At 41.5% G+C, this 12,993-nt stretch overlaps 1 protein-coding gene across 1 annotated transcript; it reads right to left on the reverse strand.

The window, feature by feature from the left end:
• Positions 1-1,510: 1,510 nt before the first annotated feature.
• LOC111965121 (nuclear receptor subfamily 4 group A member 1) lies at positions 1,511-11,040 on the reverse strand. Its single transcript, XM_023989130.1, has 7 exons — positions 10,907-11,040; positions 8,380-9,212; positions 8,036-8,165; positions 7,580-7,743; positions 7,151-7,353; positions 6,788-6,966; positions 1,511-3,487 (listed from the first exon to the last, which is right to left on the reverse strand). The coding sequence occupies exons 2-7, from the start codon at positions 9,208-9,210 to the stop codon at positions 3,225-3,227; spliced, it is 1,770 nt and encodes a 589-aa protein (XP_023844898.1). The 5' UTR covers positions 9,211-9,212; positions 10,907-11,040; the 3' UTR covers positions 1,511-3,224.
• Between the last annotated feature and the right edge of the window lie 1,953 nt (positions 11,041-12,993).

Consider the following 12,993-nt stretch of genomic DNA (forward strand, 5'->3'; position numbering starts at 1 on the left):
ATAAAGCAGAGACAGAGTCAGTGAAAATATTCCACAGAAGATGAAGAATAAATTAGGGGTTAATGTTCATGAACATCAAAGCAAAATGATACAAAATACTACTTAAATTGGCTGGGGTCTGTCCATTGGCAGCTGAGGATCCAGACCAGAAGGATCCACTGCAGGAGAGAAAAATATGATTATTTTTTGCTAGAAATAATCTATCTAGCTAGACAGTTCTGAGACACCCAACCCTCACTAAAACTAGCTAAATTAGCTAGCTAGCAAGCAACGCATTGCTTGGTTAGCCTAGAAAATTAAACAATAGCTTTGGCAATTAAATGATATCTAATACAAACATGACATTAACTCTACTCAACTTTCATTTTCAAAACAATTCTTACCTTGGTCAGTCACACTGCACTTCTGTGGCAAGCTAAAGAAGGAGCTAGCTAGCCCGACAAAAACTCTTGCTTGCAGTTGAATAAATCACTTCTTCCTATGTCACCCACCAGGTTAAAAGTATTTTAATTCAATGTTAAGAATGTATAATCAAATAAAATGGCATTATCCAAGAGATATTTTTGGGGATGACAGCTGCTCGTCTCTTTCTGAARAAAATTCTAAATTGCAATGGCTGCTCTGTCGGTTGAAGGCAGGGCTCGGGAACATTACAACTTTTGACTGACAGCCCGGAAAAATATATGTTATAGATTCAAGTGTCTTTTCGAAATAAACACCTAATTTATTTGTACTGTTTCATAAGTGGCAGGTAGGCCATACCTCAATAACTGTAGAATGCATTTTTAACTACAACTCAATGATCCATCTTTTGCATGTAAAACACAAATTTCAGAACCTAATGTTAAGGTACCAGAGGTCAATAGAGACTCAACATTACCATCCGGGAAGGTTGTGAGGTGTGTGTGTGTGTATTGTATGCATATATTTTACAAATATAAGTACATGTCTTTTTTTTCATATATATTTGATATAGAGATTTTCCCAATCTATTTAATTATATTATTTTCCCATATGGGATACTACAGAAAAGCTCTGCCATACTATGTACAGTAATACATTGTGTGGTTTATACAGCCCAATAACAAAGAAACTCAAAGGGGAACAACCAAAATTCATATTGTAAGGTGTTAGTATCAGCTACTTTGAGTATATCATATAATATGCCTAGACAACACTATGGAAAAGAAGACGCCCACACAGTTATGACATCATGTGCCCCTGTGTGGCACAGAGCATGAAAGTTCCCTTTCTATCAATCTTATCTAGAAACTAAGCAAGTGGTTTTACTGAAAGGAAGGAACTGATCCCGGTAATGATGTCATGAAAATCAAACCAATGGTGTACAACTTCGGCTGCAGAACAGCCTCTAGACTAGAGAAAGAGTTTTATCCACAGGAGGCTGCTGAGGAGAGGACGGCTCATAATAATTTACTACACACATCATCATAAAAGTATGTCTGTGAAATAATATCATGACATTTAAGAAAAATGGCAACAAATGTTGTATTTTGAAATTGTATTTTAATATTAAACTTTTTCTTCCTCAATATATATATGTACCACATTACGAAAACTCACAAATATAAAGTATTTATGTTATAAGTAGACACACGTGTCACAAACAAACATAGAAAAAGAAGCAGGAAACATTTTTATAAATCTATATACTGTGTTAGAACGCTGAAGTGCTCTTAGCTGCTCGTGGTTTTGTCACATTTCACCATGTAATGACTTAAGAAATCACTTGAAGTTAATTTCAAGAACAAAATAAAAACAACATATAATAAAACTGCACACACTCCTCCTGAAGGAGCGTGTGTAAGGCAACATTTGCAGTAGCAGAGGTTTATATATACACACAGTTAAGGATAGAAAGCTATAGGGTCACATGTGTGAGTGGATCCATGTTACAGCTAAACTGTGAAACTATACTATGCTATAATCGTTCACATTCATAAAAATAAATGTATTTATGATTTTTATCCCTGGACTATTCTTAGGCTATTCCAAATCATGGGGTTTCTAACCTCTGTTTTCAAGTATCTCTTGGTATGCACATTTTCATTTCAGCCAATCGTACTTCACCAAGTCTGTTTGAATGTTATAGATTTACAGACTTTATAGCAGTGAGATGGTTGGAATGAAAACCTAAATACACAGGAGTTCGTCACTATTTAATGATTTGAAACTTTTTTTAAAGGCACTTTTCAAACATTATAATTCTGCTGGCATGTTTCTCTTTTTAAGGACTCATGGCTATAACATTAGAGTTAAGGAAAATAACTGTTTTGTTTCAGTAATATGATTTTCCTGCCATTAAAACCCACATGAAATGTTGGTGTAGTTTGAGTAAAAATGATGGCACCTTTTTAGAAACATTAAGGCTTTGGGGTTTATGAGCTGTAAATGTCACAACAATAGCCAGCTATCACCGCAGGCAGACAGATGGAAAGCTTCCCTTTGGTCCAATACCTTGTAAAGGTGTGGTATCAGGACTACAAATGGCTATTATAACAGTTTTAGTGAAAATATTCACTTTTGAAATGTAAGACCTAACAGTTGTCGTTAAGAAAGGCTTGTGAACTGGAGACCCCAGTGTTTGACTCTGTTTGTCTCTCGACGCGTCAACTTTGAACAGCTATTAAATTAAATCTATTGGGATGTGAAGACTCCATAGGATTTTTGAGAACTTGGGTTTAAGTGGGTGTTCAGGTGTGAACATAATGCAGTTTATTTCCCTCAGAGCTGTACATACACACCAACTGTCTCCCAATATTTTGCAACCTACAAAGAAACAAACGTAAACATTTTGCATAGCGATAAAGCCACTCCACAAACTCACACTTACAAAAGAGACCAAAAACTTGAAATGTCCACTCGTGTCTGTGTCTTCTTCTCTCTTGTTGGATGATGTCCATGAGAATTCCACAGATTGGAAAATAGACATCCAATTCTGCCACCCACAGGTCTTTGTTTTTAAAACTAAATGTGAGAAAAATACAGGCAGAATCAGACACTTGTCATTAAGTCAGTGCACTGGAAAGGGGCAAGGCCACGCCACTTCAGTGGAGGGGGGGTGCCTCCTATCCATATTCATCACTCAGAAGTCCCAAATGTAATGGACTCGGACAACGGCCCCCTATTCACCTCCTCAGTTTATCGTATTTTTGTCCCCTCACATCATCACTTAATCACTCCTCTTCATCTTTTTATCTGTCCTTTCAGAAAGGTAAGGTATCCATGAAGATTTTGTCTACGATGGGCGGTGGGGGAACCAGGTCCTCCAGCTTCAGGTAGAAGATGCGCTGCAGGCCCTGGGTGCAGAGGGTGCGCAGCTCCGGGAGCTTCCCCAGTAGTCGGGACAGGAAGTTGGGCTGGGGCCTCCCCGCATCGGAGCCACTGCTGTTCACATGGTCCCTCAGACAGGTGATGAGGCAGTTCTGGAACTCCTCCACCCGTTTGGGCTCTTTAAGGCCATGGCGATCTGAGGAGAAACCAAAAGGAGAAACATCTTGATGAGAAACGTGAATGGGCATTTCACTGTACCATTTACAACTGCTGTATCCTGTGCACGTGAGCAATAAACTCTGATTCATTTGATTTTGATTTTGATTTGGCTATAGCCTATATCACATGCATATGTTATGCTTGTTTCAGTGTTAGAACTACAGTGCCTTCAGAAAATATTAATACCCCTTGACTTAGTCCACATTTTGTTGAATTACAGCCTGTATTCAAAATGTATGAAATTTATTTTATTTCTCCCCCATCTACACACAATACCCCATAATGACGAAGAGAAAACATCTTTATTGAAAATGAAATACAGAAATATCTCATTTACATATATATTCACACCCCTGAGTCAATACTTTGTAGAAGCACCTTTGGCAGAGATTACAGCTGTGAGTCTTTCTGGGTAAGTCTCTAAGAGCCTTCCACACCTGGAGTGCGCAACATTTGCTCACGTTCTTTTCAAAATTCTTCAAGGTTGGTTGCTGATCATTGCTAGACAACCATTTTTAGGTCTTCCCATAGATTTTCAAGTAGATTTAAGACAAAACTGTAACTCTGCCGCTCAGGAACATTCACTGTCTTTTTGGTAAGCAACTCCAGTGTGAATTTGGCCTTGTGTTTTAGGTTATTGTCCTGCTGAAAGATTAATTCATCTCCCAGTGTCTGGTGGAAAGCAGACTGAACCAGGATTTTTTCCTGTGCTTAGCTCTATTCCATTTATTTTTTATCCTGAAATACTCCAGAGTCCTTAACGATTATAAGCATACACATAACATGACACAGCCACCACAATGCTTGAAAATATGGAGAGTGGTACTCAGCAATGTGTTGTTTTGGAATTGTCCCAAACATAACACTTTGTATTCAGGACAAAAAGTTAATTGCTTTGCTACATTTGTTTTGCAGTATTACTTTAGTGCCTTGTTGCAATCAGGATGTATGTTTTGGAATATAATTGTATTTATGTACAGGCTTCCTTCTTTTCACTGTCAGTTAGGTTAGTATTGTGGAGTTACTACAATGTTGTTGATCCATTCTCAGTTTTCTCCTATCACAGCCATTAAACTGTAACGGTTTTAAAGTCACAATTGGCCTCATGGTGAAATCCCTGAGCGGTGGGCCTCCCAAGTGGCGCAGGGGTCTAAGGCACTGCTAGAGGTGTCACTACAGACCCGGGTTCGATCCTGGGCTGTATCACAACCGGCCATGATCGGGAATTCCATAGGGCGGCACACAATTGGCCAAGCGTCGTCCAGGTTAGGGGAGGGTTTGGCTGGGGGGGATTTAATTGGCTCATTGCGCTCTAGCGACTCCTTGTGGCAGGCCGGGCGCCTGCAGGCTGAACTCCGGTCGTCAGTTGAACGGTGTTTCCTCCAACACATTGGTGCGATTGGCTTCCGGGTTAAGCGGGCGGCTGTTAAGAACAACGGTTTGGCGGGTCATGTTTCGGAGGACGCATGACTCGACCTTTGCCTCCCGAGACTGTTGGGGATTTTCAGAGAAATAGGGGGTAAAATACAAAAAAAACGATATATATCCCTGAGCAGATTCCTTCCTCTTCGGCAATTGAGTTAGGAAGGACACCTGTATGTTTGTAGTGACTGGGTGTATTGACACACCATCCAAAGTTTAATTAATAACTTCACCCTGCTCAAACGGATAATCAATGTCTGTATTATAATTTTTTGGACTCATTTATCCATTTTACCCAATAGGTGCCCTTCTTTGGAGGCATTGGAAAACCTCCCTGGTCTTTGCGGTTGAATCTGTGTTTGAAATTCACTGCTCGACTGAGGGACCTTAGAGATAATTGTATGTGTGGAGTAGAGAGATGAGGTAGTAAAACATCATGTTAAACACTATTATTGCACACAGAGTGAATCCATGCAACTTATTATGTGACTTGTTACGCAAATGTTTACTCCTGAACTTATTTAGGTTTGCCATAACAAAGGGGTTGAATACTTATTGACTTAAAACTTCTTACGGATCAAATCCCGTTAACAGGATAGATTTGACAACATCTGGTGAAATTGCAGAGCGCCAAATTCAAACCACAGAAATATAAATATTCAACATTCACGAAAATACAAGTGTAATTCATCAAAATAAAGCTTAAAATTTCTTGTTAATCCAGCCGCTGTCAGATTTCAAAAGGGCTTTAAGGCGAAAGCACACCATGCGATTATCTGAGGACAGCGCCCCGCGTACAAAAACATGAAAACCATTTTTCAACCAGGCAGGTGCGACACGGAAGTAAGAAATAGCAATATAATAAATGCCTTCCCTTTGAAGATCTTCATCTTTTTGCAATCCCAAATGTCTCAGTGACACAATGAATGGTTGTTTTGTTCGATAAATTCCTTCTTTATATCCCCAAAATGTCAATTTATTTGGCACGTTTGATTCAGAAATACACCAGTTCCAACTCGCACAACATGACTACAAAGTATCTAATAAGTTACCTGTATACTTGGTCCAAACATTTCAAACAACGTTTCTAATCCAACCTCAGGTACCCTAAAATGTAAATAATCAATCAAATTTAAGACGGAATAAACTGTTTCCAATACCGGAGAAAAACAACGAGGAGCGCGCTCCTGTTCACACGCACAAAAAGACTAGAGTCCACCTGAGTGACACATAGAAAGAATAAGACTACTTCTTCATTTTTCAAAAGAAAATCATGGAACAATTTCTAAAGACTGTTGACATCTAGTGGAAGCCATAGGAACTGCAATCTGGGCCCTAATAAATCAGGTTTCCCATAGAAAAGCATTGGAAAACACAATGACCTCAAAAAAATGTTTCCATGGATGGATTGTGCTCGGGGTTTCGCCTGCCAAATCAGTTCTGTTATACTCACAGACATTATTTTAACAGGTTTAGAAACTTTAGAGTGTTTTCTATCCAATACTATATATGCATATGCATATCCTATCCTTCTGGGCCTGAGTAACAGGCAGTTTACTTTGGGCATGCTTTTCATCCGGACGTGAAAATACTGCCCCCTAGCCCAAAAAGGTTATTAAGACATTTCAGCCTTTAATTTTTCATTCATTTGTAAAAACTTCTAAAAACATTATTCCACTTTGACCTTATGTGTAGGCCAGTGACACACAATCTAAATTCAATCTATTTTATGTGAAGGGGTGTGAATACTTTCTGAAGGCACTGTACACTTGGTTATTCCTTTCAGCTCCTAGTGGAGCAAATAAGTGGCTCACTAAAACTGTATAGTGAAAGTGTGTGTGTGTGTGTGTCTCACCTGTGATGATGACGAGTGCTGCAAGGCAGGCGAATGAGGACACGTCCAAGTTCATGCGGTGGAGGCTCTGGGAGAAGTCCATGATGGAGTCGATCCAGTCGCCAAAGCCTCGCACACACTGCATACGGTGAAGTACCACGCCGTTGCAGAAGATCAGCTTGTCTTTCTCAGGACTCGACCTAGACACAGAACAGTCTTAACATATATTGTAGAAACATTGGGCACACATTTGTGTTTTTTACGGAGTAAATGTGTGCATCCCAAATGGCACTATTCCCTATTTACTGCAATACTTTTGACCAGTGCCCATAGGGAATAAGATGCCATTTGGGATGCAGACAATGGTTACAGTGGTAATTATACCTGTATGCTAGCCGGAGGATAAAGAGTTCCACGAAAGCAGATTCCAGGAGCAGCTCCTGGTCTTCCGGGCAGAAGGCGGTGAATTCTGGGATGGTCTCGGCCCATTTCCGAATCACATCCATGGTGCCTGTCAGCAGGTCGTAGAACTGCTGGATGTCATTGGCATCCTCTTTCTCTGATAGGCTGGCCACTGTCTCCTGGTACTGAGGAGTGGATAGAGGAAAGAAAGGGATGACTCACTGCCTCTGATGTCCTCTTCACAACATGTAGTGTGAAATGGGATCGAGATCACTGCCATCAAAGAAGCTTAATTACATAACTATATTATAGCGAGAAGCTTAACTTTAACAACAGCAACTGGCTAAATTCTGAGAGAGATTCAGACAACCGATAATATGATGTTCCATGAGTCACGTCTGGAGGTCTTACCTTGGAGTAGTCCAGCTTTCCGATGGCGGGGTTGGAGTCTATGTGAGCCCTGACAAGAGAGGCGATGATGTTGACGGGTGGGGTGGTGGACACTGACTCTAGCACTGTCTTGGATTTAGAGGGCAGACGACCCCTGCGACCTTTCAGGTTGTCTGTGCGGACGACTGTAAGTGAGAGAAAAAAATAATTACTCTCACTGACTGTACCTGTCTGAGATTCTCATGTGACTGTCACCGCAAGCCTCCGTTTCACTGAATAACGGCTATATCCATTTCAGTTGATCTTTTTATATGACTGGGCACAGTAAACTTGCCTAGTTAAATAAAATAAAAAAGCTTCAGTTTCACATGGCTTTCATTCTTAGCTTGGGTTTCACATGATTGTCATTGCAACTTAGTTTTCACGTCACATATACTAGACACTGAAGGCTTTAAGGGAGTGTGACATGGCATTTACCTTCCTTCACCATTCCCACCCCCAGGCACTTCTGGAAACGGCAGAATTGGCAGCGGTTCCTTCGCCGCTTGTCTACTGGACAGTCTTTGTTGGCTAGGCACACATATTTAGCATTCTTCTGTACAGTTCGCTGCAAGAACAAAAAACAAAGAACAGTGTGATTATTTTCCTGCGCATTTGTCAAAGTTCCCCTTTCTCTTTTATAATCAGTTTCTTACTAGTGAACACTTCTACTGAAACTGGAGCCAAGTTAATGTATGAATATTAAAGATGTTATTATTTGTAAATTAATCATAAAAATCATGAAATAATAATAATAATATAACTACTGTGAAGCGTCCTACCTTAAAGAAGCCCTTGCAGCCCTCACAGGTGCGGACCCCGTAGTGCTGACAGGAGGCGTTGTCCCCACACACCGCACAGCGACCCTCGTTGGCCCCGGGGCTGCCGGTCTTAGGGGACAACATGGGCCTCTCCATGAGCCCGGGGCTGTCCATGGACCCCTGGTCTAGGGACAAGGGGGCATAATGGAGCTGGGAGGCATGCCTCTGGGAGGGCTGAAAGAAAGGGTCCTCCTCACCCTGCTGGGGGCCCTGGTGCTGCCCCAGGGGGGAGTGCTGCTCTGTGGTGGGGATGAAGGTGAAGAAGGAGGGTTGCTGAGCCAGGCTTGACTTATCGGGCACCCAGCACCCAGGGTCTGGGGAGTAGGGGCTGAAGGGTGAGTCCCAGACTGGGCCAGGCTGGCTCTGGAAGCCCGGGTTGGGTGGGGAGGGGGCGGCTGATGCGGGGCTGCCATAGTAATCGGAGCCGCAGGAGGACAGCGTCTCGTCGAGGTAGCTGAGGGCGAAGGAGCCCGGGTAGCAGCTGTATACCTGGATGTCGTCCAGTTTAAAGGCTGAGTGCTGAGCCTGAGGGCTGGAGGCGCTGCCGGCTGAGTAGCCGGAGGGGGCGGTGGAGGCGGAGGTGGTGATCTGGCAGGAGTAGGTGTCAAACTCGCCCACATAGCCGCTGCCCACCAGGGTGTTGATGCTGGGGAGGGAGGAGGCGGTGAGCTGGTCCCGCTCGGCACCAATGTCCATGGTCAGCTTAGCACTGAGTTCAGGGTTCAGGAACTCAGAGCTGTAGTAGTTGTTGTCGTAGGGCACAGTTCCATACTGAGTTTGAACACAGGGCATTGCTAGAAAAAAAATTGAAAAGAGTATTTAATAAAAATATTCCAAAGACATTCACATAGGAAAATAATTGAAATGGTGCCAGTAATGTTGAGTAATGTAGGCCAACCTGCCGTACGCTCCAAGCTCACCATCACCCCAGTCAAACCAGGTGCAATAACCATAAACAAGTCAACAACACTGAAGAAACTTAACCGTTCTTAGGAATCCCTTTTTAACACCTCTCCAACAGTGCATCTTGACATCATCCCATCCCATACAGAAACACTTCCATCCCCCCTTCTCACACTGACACAGCTTTAGGCCTGTTGGTACCCCTTTGGTGATTCTGAGAAAGCCTGGAAAACCAGTTGTCCGGATGATGGGGAGATAGTCTTGCTGGAGGATATTGCGTTACTGGCTTTTAATGCTACGATTATGAACAGGGCAACCCTCCTCCCCAAGGACTGACAGTACTAAGGAGTCCGGGGGATTGGGTTTCAGGGTGGGCTAAATGCCAGCTGAAGAGGGGAAGGTGACAGGGACGGCAGGGCTGGGCCCCCCCAGCCCTGCCGGCGGGGGGAGGGGGGGTGCTAGGGTGTATTTAGCAGCTGGACATGTGTGTGTGTTTCATGTCTACCTCAGAACTGTCAATATCAGATCAATTTTGGATCTGGTGGACTTTTCTCCATGAGGTGTTATCTCACGGAATCTCTATAGCCCTATTCTGCCCCTAAGCAGTGACTGTTTTTATCTCTTAGCATGTGCTTTGGTGAGAACTATACACCTGTTGCACACAAACTAAAGTAAGAAACATCGTTGACCTGTGAAAAGGGTGCCAACATCAAAAGGTCACAAGTTAACTTCTGAACTCTGTGTGGAACATGCATGCAAAGGATATGTGTGCATCATCTGATAAGCTGAAGACAAGAGGATACAACAATGAGACATCTGATACTGCCACCGCCTCTTGAACACAGTAAAACGACTGGCCATATCTCCACCTGTCTGCCTTTCATAATAGTAGCCTAAATGTGTAGCAATGTGACGCATAAGCCTATTTATTTAAAATAATACAGATGGATTAAGTTTCAAATAACCRACCATGAAGAGCAAATCATACAAAACTAGAAATATCCAACCACTCACATGCTCAACTATTTCCTTTCAATATTTCAAGCCTCGAAATGATGTAATCATAAAGGCTACACAGCAAACAATACTTGGGCTATTTCAAGACCATCAATACACCCCTATTGGCCCCATAGAAAAGGACCTATAAAATAGCCCTATAACAGGGAGTGTGCGGCTGGTCACAACACTGACCAACACATACGCAAGTCACAAGTGTGACAGCGCTCAATGTTGAATGCAGTCAAGTCTACAACGATATACACGACATCTAGCATTTGGTCTGACATGTTATTTACTTATTATTTGATTGACAGTTTCAGCAGCTGTAGCCTACTCGAATGGGAACGTAGCATCTATACATTGAATTGGCTGTATGCCATTAGAAAATAGAACATTTTAATTACCAAGAAAACAAAAATAAGCAATTGCAAGTAGGCTAAAATGCAACAAATCATTACATTAAGCAAGCGTTTTAGTGGGATAAAGTTTTCAAAGAATAAAAAGGCATCCCTGCCAATYGGATCCATAAAAAACAGTGAAGCGCACTAAGCATGCATGCAAAATATAAGAAATAACTTTTACTAACCTGCTGTATAAATCCTCAATTCCTTAGCCAACGTCTCATTTATTCCGAGTGATGGATAAACATCAAGTGTGTTACAACCTCTGTTTACAATTCTGAAAGGGAATGAAATCTTCAGACTTGAGGTACAGCGCAATATATACAGTCACTTGTATTTTGCCGTTACGTCAGGTAGTCCCGGCTCTAGGCGTGTCTTTTCCCATAAAAGGCAAACGGGGCGGTGACTTTTCCGGGTCAGGAGCCAATGGCATCGTTCTCACACAGACGTCCTCATCACTCTGACGCACGCTCGGGATTCCATTGACGCAAGCGCCTGCGGAGTTGTCTGATCTAAATTTAGACCTTTTTACATACGTGGTGCTATTACCGCCTGGTATAGGCTAAAAATAAACGTCTGATGATGACATTGTATTGCTAAAAAGGAATTTAAAATTGATAACTGACAAATGAGTGCCAGAAATAATAATAATTATAGGTTTGTCATCTCAAGGAAGTCCTTGTAAAGCCTAAATGCTGGGTCGTTTTGTTTAAGTCTATTTACACTATAGGCTATTCAAATTGTACACGATGTAGCCTATATATATATAGGCTAGTATGTCTAGTCTAACAAATAATTTGCAAACAGGAACATACATATAAGGAGTTTATAAACACAATTGCTCAGTTAGGCCTAACCCAATGGCTATAAGGTCTAGCAGTAGGCCTATCTTCTAAGTACAATGTAACAACAATGAGTAATTACAATACTTGTTAAACTGTACATACATGAATAATTACACAGTAATAATTGCACTGTAATGTAAAGGGTAACCCTAATTAATGACATAAGACATTAATGACGTTACATATTGTAATATTTAAAGCCTTTTTATGAATGATTTGGCCTATATAATTACCATAGCCTATAGCCTAACAGTCTACAAAGCCTGTGTCCCAAATCTCAACCCTTTTCCCCAACGTGCACTTGTGCACTCCCCTGCATAGATTTAAAAGCATAGGATTGGTGTAACAGTTCACACCAATGGGGAGTGCACAAGTGCATACTTCAGGGAAAAGGGTGCAGAGTAGGTGCAGCTTGAGAAACGGTAGTTTGCGTGGGTGTGTTGGTGTGTGGAGGGTGTGTGTGCCAAGACAAAAGCTGAGCCCTGCTTGAAGCGCAACAAGCGGAAAAAATCTGCACGTGGCTACGTCAAGGTATTATGCCAACAAGATCAGACAGGTCTATCCCTACAGCCCTAAAAAAAAGTATGATGACAGTTAAAGGTGTTGGCATCTTCTCTAAAGGTAAATTCTCGGAATTCAGGAACTGAATACCCAGCTCAATTCCTGGAGGGCCGAGCACCTGCGGGTTTTTGCTCCTCCCTTGTACTTGATTGATCAATTAAGGCAATTGATTAGTGAGAAACTTCCCTGGTCTAGTTCTTAATTGACACAAATTGATAGAAAATAAGAGTACCACTTGGGAGGGGTAGGTACAGATCTAGGACCAGCTCCACCCCCCAATTCTAACCCTAACCATTAGTGGGTGAAAAGCAGAAGTGTTCCCTGATCTTTCTCATGTGGGTTATATTGCTAAGTATTCTATCTTACTACACAGTAAAAAGTGGGATGATGCTGTTGTTCATCTGAAGTGCTTTTACTGATTGGAATGATTTGAAAATTACGTGTTKGTTCGTTCAATTTATTCTATTCAATTTGTCTGAAATCAAACAACGAATTTGACAGATCAATGTGATTTTTTGAATTGAATGAAAGTTTCTAAATTGCTTTCAACACCTTAAGCACATGCACACTGCATAGACGGGTTGGCTGACAACATCATGAAAATGATGCGCACACATTGACGTGGCTTTGTTATGATTCTGATTTAATTGCTTGTAACCCAGTTGAAGTTATTCAGATAGGTAATTCCAAAGTCAAAAACGAACTTGGCGCAAGATTTTTTTTAAATGGGTTGTATTTACAAGAAATATTAGATTGCATTTATATAAATATGTAGATTTACATGGAATTTATGTAATTGCTTGTAACCCAGTTTAAGTAATTTGGATAATTAGTTCCAAAGTGAAATATCAGCTTGGAGCAAGATT

The sequence above is a fragment of the Salvelinus sp. IW2-2015 genome, linkage group LG1 (assembly GCF_002910315.2).
Source record: "Salvelinus sp. IW2-2015 linkage group LG1, ASM291031v2, whole genome shotgun sequence".
NCBI classification, from domain to species: Eukaryota; Metazoa; Chordata; class Actinopteri; order Salmoniformes; family Salmonidae; genus Salvelinus; species Salvelinus sp. IW2-2015.